At 51.5% G+C, this 13,467-nt stretch overlaps 1 protein-coding gene across 3 annotated transcripts in view; it reads right to left on the minus strand.

Moving 5' to 3' along the window:
- Positions 1-13,467, minus strand: part of INPP5D (inositol polyphosphate-5-phosphatase D) — a 171,584-nt gene that overhangs the window by 33,197 nt on the left and 124,920 nt on the right. For all 3 annotated transcript variants that reach the window (XM_073674490.1, XM_073674489.1, XM_073674491.1), the window contains one exon: positions 13,156-13,235. In XM_073674490.1, coding sequence (XP_073530591.1) covers positions 13,156-13,235 — 80 coding nt within the window. The remainder of the gene's footprint in view (positions 1-13,155; positions 13,236-13,467) is intronic.

Below are 13,467 nucleotides of genomic sequence, written 5' to 3' on the forward strand. Positions count from 1 at the left end.
GCTGGGCTGTGTGTAATCGCCCGCTACGGCTTCTTGATCCATCTCATCATACTCTGGCTGCAATGCCTCCTCTTTAAGTCTCTGCAGAGAGCGTTGCAAAAGACAGACAAGTGGGATGCTGACACTAATGATGGCGTCATCGCCACTCACCATCTTGGTGGCCTCCTCAAAGTTTGTCAGGATGGTACATATGTGTAGCGCCGGCGTCCCTGCCCTCTGCTAGGCAGGGACGCTGTTCCCCTCACCTCTCTGCTCCGTGCCCGGCGTCCTCCTCCCGCTCTGCTGGCAGCGCGCGCTCCTTCCCGGCCACTGTGCTTAGGGCGCTCGCGCGCGCTCTCCCTCCCTCTTAAAGGGGCCGCGCGCGCCGTCCTAAGGAGTCCCCGGCCAATGGCCGGAGGACTTCACCATATATAAGGCACCTCCTCCAAAATGGAGGTGCCCGAGCAATGTTGTTGCACTGTTCACTACTCTGCTTCAGCCCTCAGGTCCCGTTGCCAGTTACCTGCCAGATTCCTGCCAGCTTGCTGTCTTATTCCTGCCTGATATTCTGCTACCTGCCTGCTAGCCTGAGGTCCGACGGTCTGCCTTACTACTCCTGTCAGTCTGTCTAAGGACCAGCTTGCCCGCTCACCTGGGAGCGCACATCAACTACCTGCCTGCTTGCCTGAGGTCCGACGGTCTGCCTTCCAACTCTTGTCAGTCTGTCTATGGACCAGCTTGCCCGCTCACCTGGGAGCGCACATCTGCTACCTGCCTGCTAGCCTACCTGGAGGCTCTGCCGTCACGTGCTGTGACCACCTGCCTGTCCAGTGACTCCTGCCCGCTCACCTGGGAGCGCTCATCTGCTGCCTGTCTGCTAGCCTACCTGGAGGCTCTGCCGTCACGTGCTGTGACCACCCGCCTGTCCAGAGACTTCTGCCCGCTCACCTGGGAGCGCTCATCTGCCGCCTGTCTGTTGGTCTTCCTGGAGGCTCCGCCGTCACATGCTGTGACCACCCGTTTATCCAGAGACTCTCGCCTGCTCACCTGGGAGCTCACGTCTACCATCAGCCGCCACAGGTCGTACCAACCCTTTACCCAGAGACTGCCCCGGTCACTTGCCGTGACCATCTGCCCGTTCACCCAGAGACTGCCCCGGTCACTTGCCGTGACCATCTGCCCGTTCACCCAGAGACTGCCCCGGTCACTTGCCGTGACCATCTGCCCGTTCATCCAGAGACTGCCCCGGTCACTTGCCGTGACCTCCTGCCCGTTCTTCTAGAGACTGTCCCGGTCACCTGCTGTGACTGCCTGCCTGGTCGCCACCCGCTCCCTTACAAGGACCGCCCCCTTGTATAGTAGCTCAGAGGTTCCGCCTCCCAGACCCGTTACAGTTTGCTCGGGCCATGGAACCCGGTGGCACCCAAGCTCACTCGCTCTCGGACCTGTGTCATGAACTGTCCCGTCAGAGGTCCCAACAGGAGTCCATCCTGGGTCACCTGCGGAATGTCAATTCTCGCCTGGACACTGACTGCTCCGCCAGCAACCTCCGCCAGTGCCATGACTCGCAATCCGGCAGCTCCGCTGTCCACTAATACCATGGTATCCTACCCCGGACCCCGGCTTTCTGCACCTCCTCGCTTCGGAGGCGACTCCGCCCAGGCTCGGGGCTTCATAAATCAGTGCACCCTGCACTTTGAACTCCTGTCCCACCAGTTTAACTCCGACCGGGCCAAAATTGCCTTCATCATGTCCCATCTCACCGGGGAGGCCCTGGCCTGGCTAAATCCTCTATGGGAGAGAGGAGACCCCCTGGTGTCCGACTTGCCTGCCTTTCTCATGGCTTTCCGGAAAGTCTTCGACGAACCCGGACGGAAGACCTCATCCGCATCATCACTGCTACGCCTCCGTCAGGGAAGTCTCACCGTGGGCCAATATGCCATACGGTTCCGTACCCTTGCCTCGGAGCTGGCCTGGGATAACGACGCTCTGGTATCCGTCTTCTGGGAGGGTCTGTCCGGCCGAATTAAAGATGAACTTGCCGGTCGGGACATTCCTACCACTCTCGATGACCTAATAACTCTTGCCATCCGGATTGACCTACGGTTCCAGGAGCGTGCCAAAGAGGTCACCCGTGAGAGGAGGTTTCCACGTCTAGCTCCTACTTTTCAGAAATCCGTCTCTCCCCAGGTACACTCTCCTGAGCCTATGCAGGTCGACCAGACCAAGATGGTCAAAACCCGTCAGGACTTACGCCGTGCCGAGGGGAGCTGCTTCTACTGTGGCAGTAAGGAGCACCGGATCCGTGCCTGCCCGGAGAGGTCGGGAAACGCCTGTGTCTAGGTTCGCTCAGAGAGGTCGACCTAGACAAGAATAAATCCTCTCCATCTCTGCTGCTGTCAGTCTCAATCGTCTGCGGGGAGAACCGTTATTTCGAACTAGCCCAACTTGACTCTGGAGGAGCCGGGAATCTTATTTCACAGTCCCTGGTAGAGAAATACCGCATCCCCACCAAACCTCTGGCTGTACCCTTGTCTGTTGCTGCCGTGGATGGGGGTCTCTTACCACGCCCCATCCAACTCATCACCGAATCCATTACTCTACAGGTGGGAATGCTGCATTCTGAGAGTATCTCCTTTCATGTTCTGCCTGGACTCTCTCACGCCCTCTTGCTAGGTCTACCTTGGCTCCAGAGACATGCACCCGTGCTTGACTGGCAGACCGGAGAAGTCCTTCGCTGGGGACAGGACTGCCATAAGACCTGTCTGGTTCCCGTCCATCCCGTCCGTCCTTCTCCTACCCCAGCTAATCTACCTGGACTTCCGATTCCTTATTGGTCTTATGCTGATGTCTTTAATAAAAAGGAGGCAGAGACACTACCCCCTCATAGACCATACGACTGCCCTATCGACCTGTTACCTGGTACTACTCCTCCCCGTGGGCGTATTTATCCATTATCCGCTGCTGAGACCCGGTCGATGTCCGAATATATTGAGGAGAATCTGGCCAGGGGATTCATCCGGAAATCTACCTCCCCGGCGGGAGCAGGCTTCTTTTTCATCAAAAAGAAGGACGGCTCTCTCCGTCCCTGTATAGACTATAGAGGCCTTAACCAGATCACGGTGAAGAATAAGTACCCCCTTCCGCTCATTCCGGAGTTATTTGATCGTCTGAGGGGGGCTAGAATCTTCACCAAACTGGACCTCCGTGGGTCGTACAACCTGGTTCGTATCCGTCAGGGGGATGAATGGAAGACGGCATTCAACACCCGGGACGGCCACTATGAATATCTGGTAATGCCCTTTGGTCTCTGTAACGCTCCTGCCGTCTTTCAAGAGTTGGTCAATGACATCTTCCGGGACCTTCTCTACTCCTGCGTAGTGGTGTACCTGGACGACATCTTGGTCTTCTCTCCGGATCTCCAGACTCACCGGAGGGACGTTCGTCAGGTCCTGCTCAGGCTCAGGCAGAATCACCTCTTCGCTAAATACGAGAAGTGCCTCTTTGAGCAGACCTCGCTTCCGTTTTTGGGCTACATTATTTCTCAGACCGGCCTACGAATGGATCCAGAGAAACTGTCTGCCATCGAGAAATGGCCTCGACCGGAGGGGTTGAAGGCCATTCAGCGGTTCCTGGGCTTCGCCAACTACTACCGCCTCTTCATACCGCACTTCTCTTCCCGGACTGCCCCAATTTCCGCGCTCACCCGTAAGGGTACTAATCCCAAAGAGTGGCCGCCCGAAGCAGAGGAGGCCTTTCTTTCCTTAAAACAGGCCTTCTCTTCCGCCCCGGTGCTGCATCGCCCGGACGGCAACAAGCAGTTCTTCCTGGAAGTTGACGCCTCCTCCTCTGGAGCCGGAGCAGTACTTACTCAAAAATCATCTTCCGGGAGGATGGTAACTTGCGGCTTCTTCTCTAAACTCTTCTCCTCCTCAGAGCGCAATTATTCCATAGGAGACCGAGAGTTATTGGCCATCAAACTGGCATTGGAGGAGTGGCGTTACCTGCTCGAGGGGGCTCTTCACCCGGTAATAATTTACACTGACCACAAGAACTTGGCTTACCTCCAGCATGCCCAGAGACTTAACCCGCGCCATGCCCGGTGGTCCTTGTTTTTTGCTCGCTTTGATTTTGTTCTTCATTTTCGCCCGGCTGACAAAAACGTCAAGGCGGACGCCTTGTCTCAATCCTTTCTGGTGTCTGATCTCGAGGAAGATCCGAAACACATCATCGATCCCGCCAGAGTAATGCAGGTGGCTCCCGTGAGTCTAAATCGTCTCCCTCCCGGAAAGACGTTCGTATCAGTACCTGATCGGGAGAAGATCCTTCACTGGGGTCACTCGTCTAAACTGGCTGGCCACGCCGGTCAGAAAAAGACCCTCCAGCTTATTATCCGGCACTACTGGTGGCCTACCCAGCACAAGGACGTAATAGACTTTGTTTCTGCCTGTGTGTCCTGCGCCCGCAACAAGGTTCCGAGACATCTGCCAGCCGGTCGCCTCCTTCCGCTTTCTGTACCTGCTGCCCCCTGGCAGCATATAGCAATGGACTTTATAACTGACCTCCCAGTCTCTGCCGGTTGTACGGTCATTTGGGTGGTCGCTGACCGCTTCTCCAAGATGGCTCATTTCGTTCCCCTGCCAGGCCTCCCGTCTGCACCCGAGCTAGCTAAAGACTTTATTCGTCACATCTTTCGTCTTCATGGCCTGCCCCTCCACATCGTGTCGGATCGTGGGGTACAGTTCACCTCACGCTTCTGGAGAGCCACTTGTAAACTGCTAGACGTCACCCTGGACTTCTCTTCCGCTTACCACCCACAGTCCAATGGTCAAGTGGAGCGGATCAATCAGAACCTGACCAGTTACCTCCGGCACTTCGTTAATGGCCATCATTCAGACTGGGTGGATCTCCTACCATGGGCCGAGTTCTCTTATAACAATCACGAGAGCGAATCCTCCTCCAAATCCCCGTTTTTTGTAGTCTTCGGTCAGCATCCTCGGATTCCTTTTCCTGTCTCCTCCTCTGTGGACAACCCGGCTGCGGAATCTCTCGTTAGCAAATTTTCCTCCATTTGGGAGAGTACCCGATCCGCACTCCTTCAGTCGTCCGAACGGATGAAAAGACACGCTGACAAAAAACGCCTGGATCCTCCACAATTTCGTCCTGGAGATAAAGTCTGGCTCTCATCTAAATATGTCCGACTCAAGATACCTTCTTACAAGTTAGGGCCTCGGTTCATCGGTCCTCTGGAGGTCATCAGTCAGATCAACCCGGTGGCCTATAAATTGAAACTCCCGGCCAACTTACGGATCCCTAACTCCTTCCATGTATCTCTCCTCAAACCTGTGGTACTTAACTCTTTTTCCAAGTCTACAGGTACGCCTCCTGCTCCGGTTTCTGCTGAGGACGAGTTTGAGGTAGAGAACATTCTTGCCACCAAAAGGGTAAGAGGAAAGACCTTTTTTCTAGTAGATTGGAAGGGGTTTGGTCCTGAGGAGAGAACGTGGGAGTCCCGGGAGAACATCTATGCCCCGCTCATCCTTGCTAAATTTCTGTCTGGCCTAAAAAAGGGGGGGCCTAAAGGGGGGGGTACTGTAGCGCCGGCGTCCCTGCCCTCTGCTAGGCAGGGACGCTGTTCCCCTCACCTCTCTGCTCCGTGCCCGGCGTCCTCCTCCCGCTCTGCTGGCAGCGCGCGCTCCTTCCCGGCCACTGTGCTTAGGGTGCGCGCGCGCGCTCTCCCTCCCTCTTAAAGGGGCCGCGCGCGCCGTCCTAAGGAGTCCCCGGCCAATGGCCGGAGGACTTCACCATATATAAGGCACCTCCTCCAAAATGGAGGTGCCCGAGCAATGTTGTTGCACTGTTCACTACTCTGCTTCAGCCCTCAGGTCCCGTTGCCAGTTACCTGCCAGATACCTGCCAGATTCCTGCCAGCTTGCTGTCTTATTCCTGCCTGATATTCTGCTACCTGCCTGCTAGCCTGAGGTCCGACGGTCTGCCTTACTACTCCTGTCAGTCTGTCTAAGGACCAGCTTGCCCGCTCACCTGGGAGCGCACATCAACTACCTGCCTGCTTGCCTGAGGTCCGACGGTCTGCCTTCCAACTCTTGTCAGTCTGTCTATGGACCAGCTTGCCCGCTCACCTGGGAGCGCACATCTGCTACCTGCCTGCTAGCCTATCTGGAGGCTCTGCCGTCACGTGCTGTGACCACCTGCCTGTCCAGTGACTCCTGCCCGCTCACCTGGGAGCGCTCATCTGCTGCCTGTCTGCTAGCCTACCTGGAGGCTCTGCCGTCACGTGCTGTGACCACCCGCCTGTCCAGAGACTTCTGCCCGCTCACCTGGGAGCGCTCATCTGCCGCCTGTCTGTTGGTCTTCCTGGAGGCTCCGCCGTCACATGCTGTGACCACCCGTTTATCCAGAGACTCTCGCCTGCTCACCTGGGAGCTCACGTCTACCATCAGCCGCCACAGGTCGTACCAACCCTTTACCCAGAGACTGCCCCGGTCACTTGCCGTGACCATCTGCCCGTTCACCCAGAGACTGCCCCGGTCACTTGCCGTGACCATCTGCCCGTTCACCCAGAGACTGCCCCGGTCACTTGCCGTGACCATCTGCCCGTTCATTCAGAGACTGCCCCGGTCACTTGCCGTGACCTCCTGCCCGTTCTTCTAGAGACTGTCCCGGTCACCTGCTGTGACTGCCTGCCTGGTCGCCACCCGCTCCCTTACAAGGACCGCCCCCTTGTATAGTAGCTCAGAGGTTCCGCCTCCCAGACCCGTTACAATATGTCAGACATCCAGGTCCACTCCTGAGGTCTTATGTGTGGAGTCTGACCTGAATATCGACGGCCTTGTTGCAGCTGGTACTCCACAACTGCTCTCTTCTGCTCACAAATCCTTTGCAACATGTGGAGGGTAGAGTTCCAACGTGTGGGGACATCACACACCAGTCGGTGTGCCGGAAGCTGCAAACGCTGCTGCAACACAGCAAGGGCGGTGGAAGCTGTAGCCGACTTGCGAAAATGAGCTGACAGGCGGCGTACTTTCACGAGCAGATCTGGCAACTCGGGGTACGATTTAAGAAACCGCTGAACCACGAGGTTAAGCACATGAGCCAGGCATGGTACGTGTGTGATCTCACCTCGCCTCAGAGCCGCCACCAGGTTACGGCCATTGTCACACACGACCATGCCGGGATGTAGGTTCAGCGGTCTCAGCCACAGATCTGCCTGCTCTTTCACAGCTGTCCACAACTCACAAGCAGTGTGAGGTTTATCACCTAAGCTTATGAGTTTCAGCACAGCCTGTTGCCGCTTGGCGGAGGCAGTACTGCAATGCTTCCAGCTTGTAACTGATGTGGTGATATCTGAGATGGAGGCTGAACATGAGGAGGAGGAGGAGGAGTAGGATGCGCAGGAGCTGTACACTGTGGGGGCAACTCTGACTGACATAGGGCCCGCAATCCTCGGTGTGGGGAGGATGTGTTCCGTCCCAAGGTCCAACTGGGTCCCGGCTTCCACTATGTTTAACCAGTGTGCCGTCAGAGAGATGTACCGTCCCTGGCCACAAGCACTTGTCCACGTGTCCGTTGTCAGGTGGACTCTCCCAGTAACTGCGTTGTTGAGGGCACGGCAGATGCTTTGGGACACGTGCTTGTGTAGTGCGGGGATGGCACTCCGGGCAAAATAGTGTCGGCTGGGGACTGAGTACCGAGGGACGGCCACCGCCATAAGATTGCGGAAGGATTCTGTCTCCACCAGCCTAAAAGGCAGCATTTCCAATGCAAGCAGTCGTGAAATGTGCGAATTTAGGACTGTGGCCTGTGGGGCGTTAGCTGCGAATTTCCGCTTTCGTTCAAAGGTCTGGGATATGGACAATTGAACGCTGCGGTGGGACGTGGACGTGGACGTTGATGCTGTTTCTTGAGAAACTGCCATAACAAGTGAAGACTGAGAGGAGGGGGCATCTTTACATGCAGTATGGACAGGGGATTGCCTTGCACACACAACAGGGGGTTCTATTGCACGCACAACAGTGGAAGATGCAGTGGTGACACCCGCTGACACTGGTCGTGGACCCTGGGTTTCGCCCCACAAAGTCGGGTGCTTTGCTGCCATGTGCCTGATCATGCTGGTGGTGGTCAGGCTGGTAGTTTTGTCACCCCTGCTGATGCTGGCATGGCAGGTGGAACATATGGCCTTTTTGGGGTTATCAGCAGAGTCTGATAACCACAGTTATTGTTTACTGGGGTATACCACACTTTTTTAAATAGAGATATTTGCGGCTGAACAGTGAGCGACACACTCAAACTGCTTTTTTTTTAGATAGCAAAGGCCCAAAACTGGATAGTGCAGCGATTTGACCCGTGGAACTGCGAAACCACACTGGGATGTCGGGCCTACACAAGACTATTTTCAACAGATATATTTTTGTGTCACAACAGTCAGGAGACACTACTGTTTTTCTTTACGGAAAAAAATACCAAAAGCTGAATAATAGAGATTTTTTACCGTGGGATGGCAAAACCACAGTTATTGTTTACTGGGGTATACCACACTTTTTTAAATAGAGATATTTGCAGCTGAACAGTGAGCGACACACTCAAACTGCTTTTTTTTTAGATACCAAAGGCCCAAAACTGGATAGTGCAGCGATTTGACCCGTGGAACTGCGAAACCACACTGGGATGTCGGGCCTACACAAGACTATTTTCAACAGATATATTTTTGTGTCACAACAGTCAGGAGACACTACTGTTTTTCTTTACGGAAAAAAATACCAAAAGCTGAATAATAGAGATTTTTTACCGTGGGATGGCAAAACCACAGTTATTGTTTACTGGGGTATACCACACTTTTTTAAATAGAGATATTTGCGGCTGAACAGTGAGCGACACACTCAAACTGCTTTTTATTTAGATACCAAAGGCCCAAAACTGGATAGTGCAGCGATTTGACCCGTGGAACTGCGAAACCACACTGGGATGTCGGGCCTACACAAGACTATTTTCAACAGATATATTTTTGTGTCACAACAGTCAGGAGACACTACTGTTTTTCTTTACGGAAAAAAATACCAAAAGCTGAATAATAGAGATTTTTTACCGTGGGATGGGAAAACCACAGTTATTGTTTACTGGGGTATACCACACTTTTTTAAATAGAGATATTTGCGGCTGAACAGTGAGCGACACACTCAAACTGCTTTTTTTTTAGATACCAAAGGCCCAAAACTGGATAGTACAGCGATTTGACCCGTGGAACTGCGAAACCACACTGGGATGTCGGGCCTACACAAGACTATTTTCAACAGATATATTTTTGTGTCACAACAGTCAGGAGACACTACTGTTTTTCTTTACGGAAAAAACTACCAAAAGCTGAATAATAGAAATTTTTTACCGTGGGATGGCAAAACCACAGTTATTGTTTACTGGGGTATACCACACTTTTTTAAATAGAGATATTTGCGGCTGAACAGTGAGCGACACACTCAAACTGTTTTTTTCTTTAGATACAAATGGCCCAAAATGGATAATACAGAGGTTTGAACCGTGGAAGTGCAAAACAACACTTCTGTTTCTCTAGCCTACACCAGACTATTTTCAACAGTTATATTTGTGTCTGAAAAATCAGAGACACGCTTTTTTTTTGGGGGGGGGGGGGGACGACACACCAAAAGGTTAATAAGACGGGTATTTGTACAGTGTGAAGGAGGAAAAAAAAAGGAGGATTTACATGAAAAAAAAAGGATTTTTCCTGGCCCCCGACACCTGGTGCTAAGTCCAGCAATTTCAGCAACAGGAGCACACAGGACTGTAATGCAGCGTTTGCTGGTATAACCACTGTGTCTCCTATACAGCCTGCCTGCTTGGTATCTGGGATGGATATTAGTCCTGAAAAGGACTGTTTGTTTGTTCTGACAGCCTTTACAGACCCTACACTAACTATTTCGCAGTTTATATCTCTCCCTAAATCAGCAGCGCTGTCCCTACACTGTCTAATCCGGAGCGACTGTGTCCAAGATGGCGGCGCCCCGTTTTAAATACTCGAGGTGACACTGTGCGGCCAGCCAATCACTGTAATGCCCACAACCAACATGGCTGCAGCATTACAGTGACTGGCTGGCAATCCCTGCATGTTCATTGGCTCTCTAAAGAGCGCCAAACATGCAGGGCGGAGACCCGAGCTCCCGCCCGAGTAACCCGGAAATGCTCGGTGCTCGCCGAACATCCCGAGTAGCGTGATGCTTGGGCGAGTACCGAGCAGTGTCGAGCATGTTCGCTCAACACTAGTAATTATTTATTCACCTTCCTATATCTGTTCATTGGATATGACTTAAGATTGCTTTGTAACACTGCTTTATCCATACATGGGAGACCTTTATGCACTTGCACTAGCACTTTTGCTTACAATAATGTTTGCCACTAGTATGGTGGGATATATTCCTACCTGTGTATTATAGTTTAGTCATTCAATATGAGTAAATATGAGTAATTATGCACTTGCACTTTTGATCCATATGAATTTCTATCCCATGTAACAGATGTGTATGGTTCATTAAATTAATTGAATATATTGTAAAAATGTTTTGAATATCGGGCTCCTCTTCATCATGCACACAACCAAAACACCCTGATCTCCTAGTCCCCCCTTTTTTCTGTGTTTATTAATTCCCTGCGATCAATATACAGGGTGGGCCATTTATATGGATACACCTAAATTAAATGGGAATGGTTGGTGATATCAACTTCCTTTTTGTGGAACATTAGTATATGGGAGGGGGGAAACTTTTCCAGATGGGTGGTGACCATGGCGGCCATTTTGAAGTTGGCCATTTTGGATCCAACTTTATTTTTTACAATGGGAAGAGGGTCATGTGACACATCAAACTTATTGAGAATTTCATAAGAAAACAATGGTGTCCTTGGTTTAACGTAACTATATTCTTTCATGAGTTTTTTACAAGTTTATGACCTCTTATAAAATGTGTTCAAAGTGCTGCCCATTGTGTTGGATTGTCAATGCAACCCTCTTCTCCCTCTCTTGACACACTGATAGCAACACCACAGAAGAAATGCTAGCACAGGCTCCCAGTATCCGTTGTTTCAGATGCTGCACATCTCGTATCTTGATGGTATGGTGTGGTATATGGGGTACAAAGATAGTGGGGCCATTCTTCATCAATGGAAACCTCAATGCCACCGGATATCTGAAATTGCTACATGATGATGTGTTGCCCTCTTTATGCACTGAAGATGGCACGTTCCCTGAGTTTTTCCAACAAGATGGTGCACCACCACATTATGGGTGTCAGGTCCGAGCATTCCTACATGAAGAGTTTCCTGGAAAGTGGATTGGTCATCGTGGGCCAGTTGAATGGCCACCAAAGTCTCCTGATCTGCCCCCCTTAGACTTTTATCTTTGGGGTCATCTGAAGGCAATTGTCTATGCTGTGAAGATACGAGATGTACAGCATCTGAAACAACGGATACTGGAAGCCTGTGCTAGCATTTCTTCTGCGGTGTTGCTATCAGTGTGTCAAGAGTGGGAGAAGAGGGTTGAATTGACAATCCAACACAATGGGCAGCACTTTGAACACATTTTATAAGCGGTCATAAACTTGTAAAAAACTCATGAAAGAATAAAGTTACGTTAAAACCAAGCACACCATTATTTTTCTTATGAAATTCTCAATAAGTTTGATGTGTCACATGACCCTCTTCACATTGAAAAAAATAAAGTTGGATCCAAAATGCCCAACTTCAAAATAAAAAATCAAATTCTGTCCGGCTCCGGGTAAGCTCCCGCGTGCGCAACGCAGCGCGACACAGGCCCAGGGGCGCTGTATTAGCGGTAGATGTTGGACGACTACGCCACCCGTTGAGTACAGCTAAGGAGCTGCTGCTGCAGAGCAGACCGCTGAGGCCGGTGGTAGGATTGTGCAGCGTGATAGTATAACCCCCAACGGGAGGGGTATGGCCTCAGGGCAGCCGACGTGGATGATGGGGGTAGCAGGAACCACTCGGAGACGGTACGGTGTAGTTCAGGGTCTTTACTGGTGACAACGATAGACCCTCCCGGAGTACTGGCTAGCGATTGGGGCCTGGTCAGTCCTTGAGCAGATGGGATCTCCCCTGGCCAGGCGGAGTTGTAGGCCTCCCAAACTAACGATACTCTTCTGGCTACCTTGCTAGAGGCGGGTATAAGTAGCCCACGTCCCTGAGTGTACCGTGTGGTGCTCACCCGTATGGCCGGTGACTCGGGGCCTTCTAGTGGCTTCCGCTCCACGACGGCGGTGCTGGTCCCACGCGTGTGACCGTGCCTTCGGGTTTCTGGGCCAGAGGACCTGCAATCCCCTGCCGGTCGGTTTCTGCTGCTGGATAGGAGTTAGTCCCCACAGCCTCGGACTCCGGGTCCGGTGATAACTTCTCAGTCAGGGCGAGCTCTGCAGCTGCCAGCCCCTGACTCCTTGTAGCACTGCTCCCACAGAGCTCCTGATGTTCTTTTCCTATATCTGCTTCTCTGTCTCTACTTCTTCTCTACTCACTAACCCTGCCTCAGCCCCAGGTTTATATAGGGGAAGTTCTTCCCCTCCCAGTCCTGGGCAGGAGGTGTGGCATGCATAGGATTCCTGACCAAGAGACCTCCCACCTGCTCTCAGACATAACATTGCCGTTACTGTGGAAACCAGACCCCTGGGGTGCCACATTTCTATTATACCTTGTCTCTGATTGTTCCTCACCTGGTTTTCTCTCCCACTCCTGAGAAAAAATACTGACCGAATACTGACCAGATACTGATAGTGGGGCCGTGGCCTTATACTGTTTGTACAAAGCTGTATCCCAGGTTGCATTTTTAATATTATTTTCCTTAACATGCTTTTAGAAACATCTTTACCTAGTTAATCTCTAGAAATAGTCTATGCTTGGTTCCATAAACTATGGATGGCTGGATTGTGAGGACCTGATCTGAGAAGAGTTCTATACAATGAGGCTTCGGGTTGATTTTTTTTTTTACTGAATAATAAGTTTGACCATATTATAGAAATATTCAATTAAATTATGACTTGCCAAGTGCTGTTTAATGCCCCATTGTGATGAATACTTGAAAGCATTGCACATACACATATACACAATGATGAGAGATGACTGTACAATGGGAAGTACGGTAATCACCTTTGGTAGAACTCCAAACTTAACTACTAAAATTCCACTGTCGCATTCCTGGTCTTCAGCCTCTGAGCTCTTCACCATATCTATAAAAGTCAAGAACGCGTTGAGATCTTTGGTTGTTTTGGTGCATACAGGAGAACACAACGATATTAACCCTTTTCACACTATGCACATTGGTTTGTCAGTAGTATCATAGGTTTTTATGAACTTATCATGAAAAAAAAGAGGCGATAACATCTAGTTAGTATCTAGAAATCGTTCTTTTTGCTGTATACTGGCTGCTACTCTACAAAGAAATTAGTTCCCTCCCCCATA

Source organism: Phyllobates terribilis, unplaced genomic scaffold, assembly GCF_046119375.1.
Source record: "Phyllobates terribilis strain yellow unplaced genomic scaffold, ASM4611937v1 Scaffold_3__8_contigs__length_932513732, whole genome shotgun sequence".
NCBI lineage: Eukaryota > Metazoa > Chordata > Amphibia > Anura > Dendrobatidae > Phyllobates > Phyllobates terribilis.